Source organism: Mandrillus leucophaeus, unplaced genomic scaffold (assembly GCF_000951045.1).
Source record: "Mandrillus leucophaeus isolate KB7577 unplaced genomic scaffold, Mleu.le_1.0 Scaffold533, whole genome shotgun sequence".
In the NCBI taxonomy this organism is placed as follows: domain Eukaryota; kingdom Metazoa; phylum Chordata; class Mammalia; order Primates; family Cercopithecidae; genus Mandrillus; species Mandrillus leucophaeus.
The window spans coordinates 1,697,701-1,714,801 of record NW_012105731.1 but is presented as its reverse complement, the minus strand read 5'-3'; the positions used below and the strand labels follow the sequence as shown (position 1 = coordinate 1,714,801).

Here is a 17,101-nt window from a genome sequence, read left to right as displayed (position 1 = left end):
CTCATAAGAAGAGGAAGTTTTGACACACCAGGGTCTCATGTTCACGGCAGAAAGACCATGCGAGGGCACGTTAAGAAGGTGGCCACCTGCAAGCCAGGAGAGGCCTCAAAGGAGAACAGCCTGTGGATGCCTTGATTAAAAAGTGGTCAACAGGATGGGCACTAATCCAATATGTCTGGTGTCCTTGTAAAAAGAGATTAGGACACAGACACACACAGAGAAGACACCATGTGAGGACACAGGGAGGAGAAGATAGCCGTCCAACAAGCCAAGGAGAGAGGCCTCAGAAGAAACCTACCCTGCTAGCACCTTGATCTCAGACATCTAGTCTCCAGAATGTGAGAAAATAAATGTCTGCTGTTGAAGCCACACAATCTATGGTCCTTTGTTATGGCAACCCTAACAAAGTAACACAGCTTTCTTTCTGATGTTGGCTGAGGGGAGGGAGCCACCGCCACTGCCAGACCTTCTCCCAGCCCATCTTCCCTAGGGAACAAAAGCCCTAATCAGCTAAGAAACAGCACAGAAGTTGTCACTTAAGGGCAGCTTAACTGGATAAAATCCACTGCATCTGGGAAAAGGGATGGGGGATGCCCTATCCTTGGGAAAGAAGGAACACAGGCTAAGATCAAATCTGCCACTAGAAGAAGAGCAGGAGCAGGAGCACCTGCAAAGGCCACACCGCTCAGACCCAGAGACAGCATCTGCTGACAATAAGGCATAATCAGAACATCAGGGAAAGCCTTTCTCCCTCACCAGCAGGCTAACCAAGCTGGAGAAAAAGTAACACATACTATAGCTGAGAGAGTCACAAGCAACAGATTCTCTGTGGGACACAATGCAAAGGTGAGACTCAGAGGGGAATGCAGACAGAGAAAACAACCTCTGCCTAACCAGCACTTGCTGTCAACACAAGATACCACCAGAAACATTTGAAGCCCGTGATGCACAAAGGATAACACAGCAACAACAAACCTCACAACTAGCCCAACTCCAGACTAGAGGAACACAAAATCCCACATGGCCTAGCAGAATGAAAGGCGTGCTGATCTCCAAGACAGTATCCATGTCCTATGCATGATGTGCAGATTTCAATAAAAAATTATGAGACATACAAAAAGGCAAGAACAGAACACACTTGGAAGAGAGAAAGCAATCATCAGAAACAGACTTAGATAAGACACAGATGTTTTAACTATCACACAAGGAATTCAAAATAACTATGATTAATATATTTAAGCCTATCATGGAAAAGGTAGACAGCGTGCAAGATCAGATAGGTAATTCTGGCTGAAAGATGAAAACTATAAGAAAGAAGCAAATGGAAATATTAGAAATCAACAACATAGCAAGAGAAACGAAGAATTTCTTCAGTAAGTTCATCGCAAAACTCAACAGGCATGAGGAAGGAATCAATGAATTTAAAGATAAGTCAGTAGAAATTAACCAAACTGAAAAATAAAGAGAAAACAACACAGTGGGAAGGAAAAGAGCATCCGAGAGTTGTGAGACCATACTAAGTGATCTAATGTACGTGCAATTTGAACCGCAGAAGGTGAGAGAGCAGAGAAAATATCTAAATAAGTGATGGCTCAGAATTCTACAAAATTAATTACCTAATCTTGCATTCCTAGGATGACTCTCACTAGAATGTAACTGTATTAGTCCATTTTCACACTGCTGATAAAGACATACCTGAGACTGGGAAGAAAAAGAGGTTTAACTGGACAGAGTTCCACATGGCTGGGGAGACCTCAGAATCACGGTAGGAGGTGAAAGGCACTTATCACATGGCAGCAGCAAGAGAAAATAAAAAAGAAGCAAAAGTGGAAACCCCTGATACACCCATCAGATCTCGTGAGACTTATTCACTATCATGAGACTAGCACAGGAAAGACCGGCCCTCATGATTCAATTACCTCCCACTGGGTCTCTCCCACAACACATGGGAATTCTAGGAGATACAATTCAAGTTGAGATTTGGGTGGGGACACAGCCAAACTATATCAGTAACGTATTATCATCTTACATATTGCTGGATTCAATTTGCTCATCCTTTGTTGAGAATTTTTGCTTCCATGTTCAAAAGGGAAATTGGTCTTTGGTTTTCTTTTCTTTAGTTGCTTTCATTTGATTTTGGAATTAGGAAAATGCTGACCTCATAAAATGAGTTTAGAAGTATTCTCAGCCGGGCACGGTGGCTCAAGCCTGTAATCCCAGCACTTTGGGAGGCCGAGACAGGCGGATCACGAGGTCAGGAGATCGAGACCATCCTGGCTAACACGGTGAAACCCCGTCTCTACTAAAAAATACAAAAAACTAGCCGGGCGAGGTGGTGGGCGCCTGTAGTCCCAGCTACTGGGGAGGCTGAGGCAGGAGAATGGCATAAACCCGGGAGGTGGAGCTTGCTGTGAGCTGAGATCCGGCCACTGCACTCCAGCCTGGGCGACAGAGTGAGACTCCGTCTCAAAAAAAAAAAAAAAAAAAAAAGAAGTATTCTCTCCCTTTTCTATTTTCTGGAACATATTGTGTAGAATTTTTATTATTTCTTACTTAATGTTTGGTAAATTTCACCAAACCACCGATCCAAGAATCTCCTGGAACACCAAGCATGATAAATTTTAAGAAACAAACCACATATAGGCATATTACACTGAAACTTCTGAAAACTAAAGACAAACAGAAAATTCTAAAGGTAGCCAGAAGAAAAAAGACCAAAAAAAAAAAGATAAGGATTAATACTGACTTCTCATCAGAAACCATGGAAGTAGAAACAATAATGAAGAGACATCTTTAAAGTGGGGAATTATGAAGATACTATTGTACAATCCTAATACTATCTACACTTAGTGTGATTAGTAGTTTCAGGTTAATTTTTAAATGTATATATATATTTCTTTCTTTCTTTTTTTTTTGAGATGGAGTCTCCCTCTATTGCCCAGGCTGGAGTGCAATGGCACGAACTCAGCTCACTGCAACCTCTGCCTCCCAGGTTTAAGCAATTCTCCTGCCTCAGTCTCCCGAGTAGCTGGGATTACAGGCACCCACCACCATGCCCAGCTAATTTTTGTATTTTAGTAGAGACAGGGTGTCACCATGTTGGTCAGGCTGGTCTCAAACTCTTGACTTCAAATGATCTGCCTACCTCAGCCTCCCAAAGTGCTGGGATTACAGGCGTGAGCCACTGTGCCCGACCTACATTTTAAATTCTAAGTCGACAGCTACAATTTTTTAAACTGACATAAGTAGTAAGTCCACAGAAGAGATAAAATGGAATCAAAAAATTATCAATTAGCTCCAGAAAAGGGAGAAAAAAAGAACAAGAAACAAAGTACAAAGAAGAAAAGAATTTGCAAAGAGGTAAATTTCAATCAAACCATCTCAATAACTACTTTAAGTGTGAGTGATGTAGCCACATTATCTTAAAATACAACAACTGTCAAATTGAATTTTTTAAAGCAATATGTAAATATACGATGTCTACAAGAAATCCATTTTAAATATAGATTTTAAGGTATATAAAAAGCAAAAGGATAAAGACATGCCATGCAAATACTAATTAAAAGAAAGCTAGTTGCTATATTTACATCAAAATAGAGTTCAGAACAAGGGAGAGAGACATTATATAATGATACAGCAGCCAATCTTCCAACAAAATATCATAATCCTAAATGTGAATGCACCTCAAAACAGAGACAAAAACTAATAGGCCTAAAGGAAAAATAAACAATCTATGATTATATTTGGAGATGTCAACATTCCTCTCATAATAATTGATGGAATGAGTAGGCAGAAAATCAGTAAGGATAGTGATTACTTGGCCAATATCATCAATTAGCTTGACCTCATGGGAATTTATAAATAGATGTAAACTACACATTACTCTCAAATGTACATGGAACATTCACCAAGAATGACCATATTATGATCCATGAAACAAACCTTAACAAATGTAAAAGAACAGAAGTTATACAACTATGTTCTTGGGCCTTAACAGTATTAAACTAGAAATCAATTATGGAATACTAGCTGGAAAATCCCCTAAGATTCAAAAATGAAACAGCACACTCCCGACTGATGCATGGAATAAAGAGTCTCAAGGGAAATTTTTAAAAACGTTTTGATGTTTTGAACTCAATGAAAACACAGCCCATCAAAATTGATGAGATGCAACAAAACTAGTACATACGGAGAAATGTATAGCATAAATGCTTATGTTAGAAGAGAAGAAAACTCCCAACTCAGTAAGCTAAATTTCCACCAGAAAGACCAAGTGAAAGAACAAATGCAATCCGAAGGCAGCAGAAGGGACAAAATGCTCAAAGTTCAGAGCAGAAACCAAGGAAGTTAAAGACACAAAAATAACAGGGAATCAGAATCAAGCCAAAAACTGATTCTCTGCAAAGATCAATAAAAATTATAAACTTCTAGCCAAACTAACCAAAATAAATACACAAAATTAGCCATATTAGGACTGAAAGAGGAGTCATCACTAATGACAACAAACACATGAAGAGGATAACAAGGGATTATCACAAACAACTCTATGCCCATGAATTCAAAAATTTAGATGGAATAGAATGAAATGAGTAGAACAAATCCTTGAAAGACATAAACTACTACAACTCACTCAAGAAGAAATAACTTAAATTTTCCTGTATCTATTAGAGAAATTGAACTGCAAGTTAAAATTCTTCTAAAAAGGAAAACTTCAGGTCCAGGTAGTTTCAGTAATGAAAGTTACCAAACATTAGGAAACACTAATAATTCTACACTATCTGTTCCAGAAAACAGAAAAGGAGAGCATACGTCCAAATTCATTTTATGAGGCCAGCATTATCCTAATTCTAAAACCAAACAAATACCTTTTAAGAAAAGAAAACCAAAGACCAATGTCCTTCATAAACATGGAAGCGAAAATTCTCAACAAAAATATGAATAAACTGAATCTGGCAAAATAGAAAATGATAACAGCTCACAATCAGATGAGATTCATTCCAGGAATGAAAGACTGGTTCAACATGCAAAAACCGCAGTCACCGTATTAACACACTAAAGCAGGACGGCCTTTGGTTTTGACTATGACTGTACACATATGACAGCCAAGCACAATCCAGTCAGCTCTCGAAGGAAATGAAGCACTGAATCGTGCTACAACATGCATAAATGGACCGCAAAGAAACCTCAAAAGAACACCACCCTGTATGAAAGAAGCCAGACGCAAAAGACTAAATACTGCATGAGCCCACTTATGTGAAATTCTAGAAAAGGTAAATTTATAGAACTAGAAAGCAGATTGGTGGCTGCCCAGGGCTGGAGACGGGATTAACTGCAGCGAGCATTAAATGCAATGAACATTATGGATTGTGGTGATGGTTGTGGAAATCTGTATGTTGAATTACATGCTTACAATGGGTGAATTTAATGGTGTACAAATGAGATTTCAATTAAGTTGTTAAAAGAAAGTGACAAGAAAAAAACAAAAAGGAAGAAAAAGACTTAGCAAAGGTATTGAAAAACTAGAGATAGCCACAGATCCACAGAGCTCTGGCAGGGCCCCTGCCTTTCACCAAGTTGGAAACTACAGAAATTGATGAAAATCCAGGCGCAGTGGCTCAGCCTGTAATCTCAGCACTCTGGGAGGCCAAGGCGGGTGGGTCACCTGAGGTCAGGAGTTTGAGACCAACCTGGCCAACATGGTGAAACCCCATCTCTACTAAAAAGTACAAAAATTAGCCAGGTGTGGTGGCAGGTGCCTGTAATCCCAGCTACCCGGGAGGCTGAGGCGGGAGAATCGCTTGAACCAAGGAGGCGGAGGTTGCAGTGAACCGAGATCACGCCATTGCACTCCAACCTGGGCAACAAGAGTGAGACTCTGTCTCAAAAAAAAAAAAAAGAAATTGATGAAAAAACGAAATAAGGTTCATGACTCTTATTTACAATACAGGTGGAGGCTGGGGACAGAGCTCTGGAGCTGCAGTCTTTGGCTAGGCCGGGGGCCACAGTGTGCGGGAATGGAAGGAAGGCCCTCAGGGGCGGTGTAGTGGGGCTGGGAGCGGAGGCAGAGGCTCACAGCGGCCCAGTGGGCCAAGGCGTGGGGGCTGGATGGCATCCTGGGCACAAAGGACAACCAGGAAAGGGTGGTAAGCAGAGGAGACTGTGACCAGGCCTGGTCTTGAAGCGCGCACTCTAACCAGTCTAGAGAAACGACAGATGGACTCCCCGAGGCTGGGCTGTGGCTTGTCCTCCTTTGTAACTGTCACGGGAGGTCACCCACTGAGAGGAAGGTGGGAGCCGCTCAATCCGCGTCTGTTAAATCAGCGCAGGTACAACCCTCGTCCCTTCCCGCGATGTGTATGCTGTGGCGGGACAGGCTAACCCCACGAGAACTCCCTGGGAGGCCTCCATCAGCCACGCGCACGGCCCTCTCGGCTCCGGCTTCACAGGCCAAAGGCAGGAACGTCGTCTCCCGCTGATTCCGTCACCCCTCGCCCTGCCCACTCATCTCCGTGAGTGCTCCACAAGCGGAGGTGAACACGCGGCTCCCCTCCTCCCTCCGCACCCCAAAGGCTCCCCACATGGCCTGGAACCTGCCGAGGACCCAGGTGGAAACCTGCGCTCTTCTTGTCAAAGCTGTTTTCACGGAACACCAGTTACCCAGGCGAGGGCGGTCACGGCAGGAGCAGCTGTAAAACCCGCCTGTCTCAAACGTCTTACCTGGACTTTATGAAGCTGGTTGAAAGTATTCCGCTGAACTTTTTGCAAGTTGATAGCGGCCAACACTGCACAAACAAGAGAGGCCCGACTGAGGCGGCGCCGAGCACCTTCAGGAAAGGGAAGGAACCCGCCCCCGCCCCGACGCACGAGGAAGGAAGGAACCCGCCCCCCGCCCCCGCCCAGACGCACGCGGGAGGAGCGCAGGCGCAGCAGTGAGGATGGCGAGACGCTGCCCGGATCGCACTCTGCCACGTCCAAAGGGCTGCCATGGCCATCGCCACATCCCTGACACTTGCACGGACACTGATTGTTAACATTAGCTACGCTCTGTGCAGGAAAGTGAGCCAGGCCAAGGCTCCCTGACATGATTAGACCGGAAACGGAACGCAGCGTCCTGGCCCCAAGCTCAGCACGTGTTCCAGTGTACCACGCTCCGGTGGAAAAGCCGCTGCTAAGGAGGCAGAAGGGCAGCAGCCCGCCCCACCGGCCTGCTCACACCCGGGCGTGTCCCTCACTATTGCCATCTGATGAGTCCGTCCTGAATCTTCCTGCCACTTAATTCTCTAGGATCTCCTAAGTGTCCACACGGAGCCTTGGGCGGTAGGATCCCAGGAACGGGACAGGGTCTAGGCGGGGTTCCTGACACAACACCCATCTTCTGGTTCTCCCTGTGGTTTCCCACGTTAGTGGAGACGGCCCTGATCCCAAGCCAGGCCCAGTACTAATGCAGATTCCTTACCACAGAAGAACTATGGGAGATGGAAAGGCGTCCTGAGGACAGAGGAGCTTCAGTGCTGCTGTGATTAAAGACAGCAGGAGCAAGGCCAAGAGAGGGGGCTGGTGAGCGGCCCTGAACCTTGACCTTGAGTCCTCATTTATTATCAGACTCCAAGATCCATCCCAGTGGACACAGGAAAAGGAGGCATCAAGATGCACTTGTTTTTCTCTGAGGTGTGTTCAAGATTTACATGGGCTAGCTGAAAGCCTTGTTCTCCTGTGAACTAACTCTAAATGTGTACCTCCTTTGGTGTGGCCGCTCAGCACATTTTTCTCACCATCGGAGGTCAAGAGAAGCTCCACAATCCCTCTTCTCAGCAGAGCCTGTTGAGAAAATTAACCAAAATGAACCCAATTCCCTCATTCCATTGCGAAAAAAGAAAGACATACAGCTCCCCATACTCATGGGTTCTGCATCCATGAATTCTGCAATCACAGTCAGAAATGTTTTTATTTTTTTAATTTAAAATTTTTTTTTAGAGACAGGGTTGTTGTGGGAAGTCAGGGACCCTGAACGGAGGGACCGGCTGAAGCCACGGCAGAAGAACATAAAGTGTGAAGATTTCATGAACTTTTATTAGTTCCCCAAATTAATACTTTTATAATTTCTTACGCCTGTCTTTACTGCAATCTCTGAACATAAATTGTGAAGATTTCATGGACACTTATCACTTCACCAGTCAACACCCTTGTGATTTCCTATGCCTGTCTCTACTTTAATCTCATAATCCTATCATCTTTGTAAGCTGAAGAAGATGTATGTCGCCTCAGGACCCTGTGATGATTGCGTTAACTGCACAAATTGTTTATAGAGCATGTTTGTTTGAACAATATGAAATCTGGGCACCTTGAAAAAAGGACAGGATAACAGCAGTGTTCAGGGAACAAGGGAGATGGCCTTGGACTCTGACTGCCGGTGAACTGGATGGAACAGAGCCATATTTCTCTTCTTTCAAAAGCAAATAGGAGAAATATCGCTGAATTATTTTTCTCAGCAAGGAACATCTCCGAGAAAGAGAATGCACCCCTGAGGGTAGGCCTATGAACGGCCCACGTGGAGCCGGCCATCTTTTACGGTCGAAGCCAAAGGGATGAAATAAGCCTTGGTCTCCTGTAGCGCTCCCAGGCTCATTAGGATGAGGAAATTCCCACCTAATAAATTTTGGTCAGACAGGTTGTCTGCTCTCAAACCCTGTCTCCTGGTAAGATGTTATCAATGACAATGGGTGCCTGAAACTTCATTAGCAATTTTAATTTCACCCCATCTTGTGGTCCTGTGATCTCGCCCTGCGTCCACTTGCTTTGTGATATTTTATTATCTTGTGAAGCATGTGATCTCTGTGATCCACACCCTATTCGTATATTCCCTCCCCTTTTGAAAATCGCTAATAAAAACTTGCTGGTTTTATGGCTTAGGGAGCATCACGGAAACTGCCGACATGTGACGTCTTCCCCAGACACCCAGCTTTTAAATTTCTCTCTTGTACTCTTTCCCTTTATTTCTCAGACCAGCCAATGCTTAGGGAAATAGAAAATAACCCACGTTGAATATCGGGGGTGGGGTTTCCCCCAATACAGGATCTTACTGTGTTTCTCCAGGCTGGAGTGCAGTGGCATGATGATAGCTCACTATAACCTCAAACTCCTGGATTCAAGCCATCTTACCACCTCAGTCTCCTGAGTAGCTAGGACTACAGACACACGCCACCATATCCAGCTAATTTTTTTTCTTTTATAGAAACAGGGTCTCACTATGTTGCCCAGCCTGGTCTGAAACTCCTGGCCTGAAGTGAGCCTCCTGCTTTGGACTCCCAAAGTACTCAAATTACAGGTGTGAGCCACCACACCTGGCCAAAAATATATTTCTTAGTTGCATCTGTACTGAACATGTACAGGCATTTTTCCAATCATTATTTCCTAAAGAGTAATATATAGCAACTATTTATGTAGCATTTACATTGTATTGGGTATTAGAAGTAATCTAGAGATAAGTTAAAGTATATGGGAGAGGCCAGGCACAGTGGCTCATGCCAGCAGTTTGGGAGGTTGAGGCAGGCAGATCACTTGAGGTCAAGAGTTTAAGACCAGCTTGGCCAATATGGTGAAACCCTGTCTCTAATTAGCCAGGTGTGGTGGTGCATACCTGTAATTCCAGCTACTTGGGAGGCTGAGTCACAAGAATTGCTTGAAACCAGAGGCGGAGGTTGCAATGAGCCGAGATCATACCAGCCTAGGTGACAGAGTAAAACTGTCTCAGAAAAAAAAAAAAAAAAAGCATATAGGAGGATGTGCATAGGTTGCATGGAAATGCCACACCATTTTATGTCAAGGACTTGAACACCAACCGATTTCATGTCCATGGGGGCCCTGGAATCAATCCTCCATGGATGCCAAGGGACGACTACATGAGGAAATTGGAAACGAAACAGAGCATGGTTCAGTTGGGTGAGATGTGAGCTAGACAAGGGTTTGAATTCAGAGTCTGACCTTCTGCAACTTAGTAAATTCGGGGAAATCACTGTCTGTCTCAGCCTGGTGATTTTTGTGGGGAATGACCCCAAAATCGGTCGAGTGTGGGTTCTGACACCCCATAACCAAAGCCTCCAGGAACAGTGGGCTGAGTTTACCAGGAAATGCCCTGGAAGAGGATCTAAGTCACTGAAAGAGGAGGAAGACGACTAGGGAATCACTCTGTGCTGGAAGGGGAGAGGCTGCAGCTGTGGGGTCCTGAGAACCATCAGGGACTTCACCAAGCTCAGGTGCTGCCCAACACTGTCAAGGGGAACAAGGAAGCTTGCCATGGCTGCAGGGATGGGGAGATCTCATCCGAAAAACCATGGTTACGAGGCCAGATAGCCAGGGCCCGGCTGTGCGTCTCCTGTGTTCATTGAGCCACATCTGGGCCTGGGATTGGAGTTGAATGGTAATTTTTTTTTTTTTTTTTTTTTTTTTTTTTTTTTTTTTGAGACAAGTCTCACTCTGTCGCGCAGGCAGGAGTCCAGTGGCACAATCTCGGCTCACTGCAAACTCCATCTCACAGGTTCAAGTGATTTTCCCGCCTCAGCTTCCCGAGTAGCTGGGATTACAGGCAGGCACTACAACGCCCAGCTAATTTTTGCATTTTTAGTAGAGACAGGGTTTTGCCACACTGGCCAGGCTGGTCTCAAACTCCTGACCTCAGGTGATCCGCCCGCAGCAGCTTCCCAAAGTACTGGATTGTATGCGTGAGCCACGGAGCCCAGCCAGTAAATTTTAAAATCAAGAACAAAAAATGCTGGCTGAATACAACTGATTCAGGGCAGCCATGCAGCCCCTGGGAAAAGTTAGGGAGGGAAATTACTCTCTGACCTTGTCCAACTCCAGAAGCCACAGCTGCAGGGCGAGAGCCAGCATGTGGATGAAGTCCAGCCCCACCCTCCTCCCCACTTTGCCCAGCTGGGGACCCCTCCTCTTCCCCTCCCAGCCTCCAGACAGGTCTCCGTGCAGGCCCTGCTGCAGAGGCAAGGGTGGAGTCAGGACGGCTCAGGCCCACTGTGCAGCCCTGCACCCTGCTTGGCAGCCCAAGGAGGGGTTCAGTTGAGACTGAACTCTCATCAGCTTCCTGAATGTGGGAAGTCAGGGGCCAGCAGCGGCTGAGCCACCAGGAAGGACAGCAGGCAGAACTGCAGTTATTCCCTGGCCTGAGACGTCCCTCCATGAAGAAGCAAGGAGGACAGAAGAGATGACGTTTGTCTTACAGGCCAGAAAGCTTCAAGCTGAGAGTCACATCACTAAATTCTTGAAGCGTTATTTACAGCGGAGGAAGATTCACCAACCCCAGCTTTAATGAGAACGTGGGTCACAGAGAGAGGAAGCAGAAAGGAATAGCCCTTTAACGCCACGTTCTGTCTTCTAATAAAGTTATTAAGTACATAGTGATTGTCCTGACTGCTGTGCATTCACAGAGAAAATGAACTCGATCTACAGTTGAACCTTGAACAACACAGGTTTGAACTGTGCAGATCCACTTATCCTCGGAATTTTTTCAATACAAGTTAACTCTCCTGCCTCCCCTCCACCTCCTCCACCTCTTCTGCCACCCCTGAGTCAGCAAAACCAGCTCCTCCTCCTCCACCTCTTCTGCCACCCCTGAGTCAGCAAAACCAGCTCCTCCTCCTCCACCTCTTCTACCACCCCTGAGTCAGCAAAACCAACCCCTGCTCCTCCACCTCTTCCTCCCCCTCAGCCTGCTTAACATGAAGATGATGAGGATAAAGACCTTTACCACGATCCACTTCTGCTTAATGAGAAGTCAATATATTTTCTGTTACTTATTATTTCCTTAGTAACATTTTCTTTTCTGAAGCTTACTTTATTGTAAGAATACAGTATATAATAGATATACAAAACCTGCATTAATCAACTGTGTATTATCGGTAAGGCTTCCAGTCAACAGTAGGCTATTAGTGACTACATTTTGAGGGAGTCAGAAGTTATGTGCAAACTTTCAGCCACGCAGTGGGCCAGCACCCCTCAGCACCTCGTGTGCACAGGCCAGTATTCTCAGAATGCACAGTGCCCAGCCGGTCACCCATGCATCCAGGAATCAGAAAAGCACACCAGAAAAGAGACAGACGGAGGAAGGAGGCATGTAAACATGGGGCCAAACCAAGGCCCTCTTACCTTGTGGAGATACGGCATGTAGGTTTTATCCTTATTGAATGAGCCATATTCATTCTCCACTTGCACCGCGATGACAGGGCCTCCCTGGCGGTACTGAGAGACAAGCAGAGGAGGGTTAAAGAGTGAGGCTATTTGGGGCAAAAGCCTGGAGTCTCTGGGCTTGCTGCTAAAGGCTGCACAGCTGGTGTGCCAGGCTCTGATCCACAGCCCCCGCGGTCTGCGCGCTCTGCTCCAGCACTGGAGTTAGTCTGCTGGGTCACTTGGCTGCTGTGGGAGCCACCATCCCCAGTGCGTCGCAGACACGTAACTGCCACAGTTTTCCCTGTTTCTCACACTAGCTACTTAAACTTGAGCCCTCAAACCTACAAATGCATCTGCTTTCCCGCCAATCCCATCCATATTCCCACCTCCCTCCTGCCTTAGGGTTATGCCACCACTTGTATGTGGGTCCCACGACCTTCCACTGCCCGATCAGGAAAATGCATGTAAGAAAGATACAGAAGATAATTTGGCTTTACCTGGAGAGGAATCACTCTGGGAATCAGGTGGTCAAAATACTTCTCAACTGCTTCAGTGAAGCCCTTGTTGGTTGTCCTCAACAGTAACCGGGGGTCTTGCAGGAGCCAGCTAGGGGAGAGAGGGGCAGGCTCAGGGTCTGAGACAGGATGGGAGAGGGAAGGAGGAGAGGGCTCAGAGCTGCCCCAGCTCGCCCAGCACGTCTGCCCAGCTGCCTCACACCCGTGGTCCTGGAGCACTCAGGGGTCCTGGAAAGATCTGTGCCTCGTGAGACTTTCAGACCATTCTCATTGACTTTTGGGATTTGAAAGCAAACACCCGCCTCCACCTCCAAAGCACTTCGCAACTTCAGAAGTGCCTTCAGCTCCATTTGGTCTGACTGAGGGTCTGGCCTGTCAAGTCTCTTACAGTCATGTCTGAAAGAGCTTTTTCTTCTGCCTTTTGTTGAACACTCTCCATTCTTTTTCAGTTTATTGAAAACATTTTTCGGTCGGGCGTGGTGGCTCATGTCTATAATCCCAGCACTTTGGGAGGCCGAGGTGGGCGGATCACCTGAGGTCGGGAGTTCGAGACCAGTCTGGCCAACATGGCGAAACCCCTGTCTCTACTAAAAGTTCAAAAATTAGCCAGGTGTAGTGGCAGGCGCCTGTAATCCCAGCTACTCAGGAGGCTGAGGCAGGAGAATCGCTTGAACCCGGGAGATGGAGGTTGCAGTGAGCCGAGATCGCACCACTGAACTCCAGCCTGGGTGACAAGAGCAAGACTCCATCTCAAAAAAAAAAATTCTTGGGGACAGAAAAGTTTCCTTAGGCACACTGTCACATTTCCACTAAGAGCTAAGGCTTCAGGCTCAGGGCAGGAGCCTACGTGCCAATGACACTCTGCCTTCTCCAGGTCACTGGGGAAGTGCCAGGCAGGCCTCCAGTCAAGCTATGCCGGGAGTCACTGATTCCCGAAAACTCCACTCCCCTCAGCTCAGGCTTTCTCTGCCCCTAGAGAAAACAAAGGCCTCATCTGACCCTGAGGTGCAGAGGTGCTCACCGGAGGCAGAGCCCCAGATTCCCCAGGAAGCCCTGCCCACCACAGGGGTAGCAGACAGCAGTCTTGGAGTCTCACCCTGACCCTCAGCAGTCTGGGCTGGGGGCCAGAATCACAGAGGCGAGAACAAGGCAAAGAAAAGCAAGAGGGAAGGGAGGGGAGCTGAGGGTGGTCTCACTGCATGGAAAGGCAGCCCTCCCCTCACAAAATAAGCGAAAGATCAGAAGTTTTCAAAACAAGCCCAGAGTCGTCAGAACCTTCCCTTGCAGGCCTTAAAGCTTCCGGTCCCTTTCTTCCCAGGGCATTTTGAGAAGGACAGAGGGGGCCACAGCCCCTCCTGTGTGGGGAAAGAAGAGTGGAAGCCTCTTGTGACCACCTCTCCCCGCGCACACCCTCTTGACCCCAGTACCGCAGGCTTCACAGACAACGCAGGCGCGGTGCGTGGCTTGGGGCAGCACACCCCTCATCAGCTCCGTGAATAAAGTTACTTTCCTTGTTACTAGACTGAAATTCATGAAACCAAATACTTCGTTAGAACCACAACTCTGGGATTGCAGCCCCGCTTACCTGGGCAAGCCCCCGAGGTCCATCTCACTGCAGATGTAGGGGCCTGGACGCAGAATCACCCACAGCCCGATCTCCGCAGCCATCAGGACGAAGGCCCTAGGGAGGTCCACATCGTCAGCCCCTCCCATGACGGCCCAGGATGAGGCCGGGTGGGGGCCACACACGTCACAGGGTGGAGGAGCTGCCCGGTGGGGTGAAGGGACAGCTCGGCCCCACCCGCAAAGAGCGGAGACTCCCACACTAAGTCGGTGGCCTGAGCTGCTCCCAGCCTCAGAGCCTCTGCACAGCCTCATCAGGGGCCTGAGGAGGAAGGGTGACAGCCAGGACACAGGGGTCTTAACAGTGAACCTGACCCAACAGCCTTGTTAGCCTAGAGGAGCCGCCCTGCCCCAGCCCAGGCAGCCGGACCCCATGCAGAGTCGGGCGGCTCCCGGGTCTTCTGCCCCTCTGGGCTGCAGTGGAGAAGTGGGGCCCAAAGGCTGCGGGCCCAGCAGGTCACGACTGGGGAGTATCTAGGTCCCGGGTGCAGGTCCTCTCGCAGCCCTAGAACAGGACTCCAGACCCAGGTCCCTCCCAGCCACCTCCCTGCCCCTGCCCCTGGCCAGGTCACAGAAGCAGCAACACCACGTACTCCAGGTCCAGGTTCCCAGAGAAGTCAAATTTGCCTCTTTCTGGCTCATGCAGGTTCCACGGAACATAGCTAGAAGAGGTGAAAGGGAAGTATGATGAGTATCTTCTTATTTCTTCCTCCAAATTGTTAGGTCTGCCCCAAATCCAGGCCAAAACCATGCATAGCTCTATTTTGAAATAAGTTGAAGTTTCCAATGGAAATTAAACCTCTGTTACGCTAACTATGACTAGCTTTAATAGTTTCTTGCTCTATTATCCAATTGTGGTTCAAGGTGCCAATTATCCTGTGATGCTAGATTTCTTGGGATTTATATATAAATTCTTCCACTCACTGCCCTATTGTAACACCCATTAAAAGTATAAACTAAAGAAGAGAACAAAAACAAAAATGTCTACATCTGCCTTACACAGTATTGCTATGAGTTAGTCAAAATCAGAACGAATGAGGAGTTTCTGTGAAGATAGTGGAGACACAGTAAATCTAGTAAGGGTACTACCTTTAGACCTTAGCAAGAAGGGCCCCCATAGGATTGGCTATGAGTAAAAATTTTATTAGGTGTACTAGGCATAGTTCGCTAGGCAACTGTCTTTTTTTGTGCCACTGGCAACATGTCTGAGTGTTATGCCCCTTAACATCCCGTTTCCTCTAAGCCCTGTGGTTTTTATTACACAGTTTTGTGCAGCGCAGAGATTTTTGACGATACATTGTAGAAGTGACTGTATGAACCACCAAGAAGACATACTACTCACGGCCTTCTATGAGCTCAACAGCAGAGCTTGTTGTATGTCGTCAGTTACAACGTAGCTTGTTGTAAGTAAAGGAGAAGCTGACTGAATTAGAGAGGACATGGATACATCAGTTACCATCACAGCGAAAAGATTTAAAGTACCCCTCTGAGAAACAAAGAAAATAAGCAGGAAAAAAAAAAAAAAAAAAAAAAAAACTTGTAAGGATATAGATTTGAACTGCATAATTAACAGACTGCATTTAATAAATAAGGAGAACCCAGTAGCCAACAGATGGAGCATTTACATTCCCTTAAAAAGTGCATCTGTAGAACTAAGTATGAAAAAAGAATGTAAAATTTAAAAGACCAAACTTTAAAATGCATGAAACAGTTGTAAACATTTGCATGAAACAGTTGCATGTACTATGTCACAAAGTAAATCTCAGCAAATTCCAAAAATCTGTATCACATAGTCCATGATCCCAAGACAAATGCAAATAAATTTAAAAATCACAGTTAAAAATAGTAAAAATTAAAATAAATAAAACAGAAAGCATATTCCCAAATAGCTAATGGAAACAACATCAAAACTTAGGAAATATTGGAAAATAAATGACATTCAAAGCACCGTATAGCAAAATATGTAGGCTATGTAACCAAAGCAACACTCAAAGAAACATTCGTATCTTTGAATGAATATATTAGAAAACACAAAAGACTGGAAGTAAAAGAAGCTAAATATTAACTCAGGGAAAAAGAAAGAGGAGGAGGAAACTGAGGAGGACAGAGAAGAGAAGGTACTAAATTTAATAAAGTAGAAAAGGAAATTACATTTAACTCAGAAACTGTGACATAGAAATCCGAAATATACAGAGTATTAACAAAGCTACAAGCTAGCTATTTGAAAAGACTAAATAGAAATAGATAAGATTAAGAAAAAAACAAAAAACAGCCAAAATACACAATGCGATGTATGTAACTTCCAAGTGAGTACAGGAAAGAAAGGAAAAATTTCTTAAGTCCCAGTGGGTTCAAAAGAAGAAAGAAGGCCAGGCGCGGTGGCTCAACACCTGTAATCCCAGCACTTTGGGAGGCCGAGGCAGGAGGATCACCTGAGGTCAGGAGTTTGAGACCAGCCTGACCAATATGGTGAAACCCCATCTCTACTAAAAATACAAAAATTAGCCAGGCATGGTGGTGCGCACCGTAATCCCAGCAACTCAAGAGGCTGAGGCAGGAGAATCACTTGAACCTGGGAGGTGGAGGTTGCAGTGAGCAGAGATTGCACCACTGCACTGCAGCGGGGATGAGAGAGTGAGACTCCATTAGAAGAAAGAAAAGAGGCCGGGCGCGGTGGCTCAAGCCTGTAATCCCAGCACTTTGGGAGGCCGAGACCGGCGGATCATGAGGTCAGGAGATCGAGACCATCCTGGCTAACACGGTGAAACCCCGTCTCTACTAAAAAA

The 17,101-nt window shown here is 46.2% G+C and overlaps 1 protein-coding gene across 1 annotated transcript in view; it reads right to left on the bottom strand.

Annotated features, from left to right (window-relative positions):
- Positions 1 to 17,101, bottom strand: part of GLB1L3 (galactosidase, beta 1-like 3) — a 38,013-nt gene that overhangs the window by 18,408 nt on the left and 2,504 nt on the right. Inside the window, exons 3-8 of the mRNA XM_011997213.1 lie at positions 14,909 to 14,977; positions 14,278 to 14,373; positions 12,675 to 12,783; positions 12,157 to 12,249; positions 7,737 to 7,818; positions 6,718 to 6,782 (exon numbers count right to left, since the gene is read on the bottom strand). Coding sequence (XP_011852603.1) covers positions 6,718 to 6,782; positions 7,737 to 7,818; positions 12,157 to 12,249; positions 12,675 to 12,783; positions 14,278 to 14,373; positions 14,909 to 14,977 — 514 coding nt within the window. The remainder of the gene's footprint in view (positions 1 to 6,717; positions 6,783 to 7,736; positions 7,819 to 12,156; positions 12,250 to 12,674; positions 12,784 to 14,277; positions 14,374 to 14,908; positions 14,978 to 17,101) is intronic.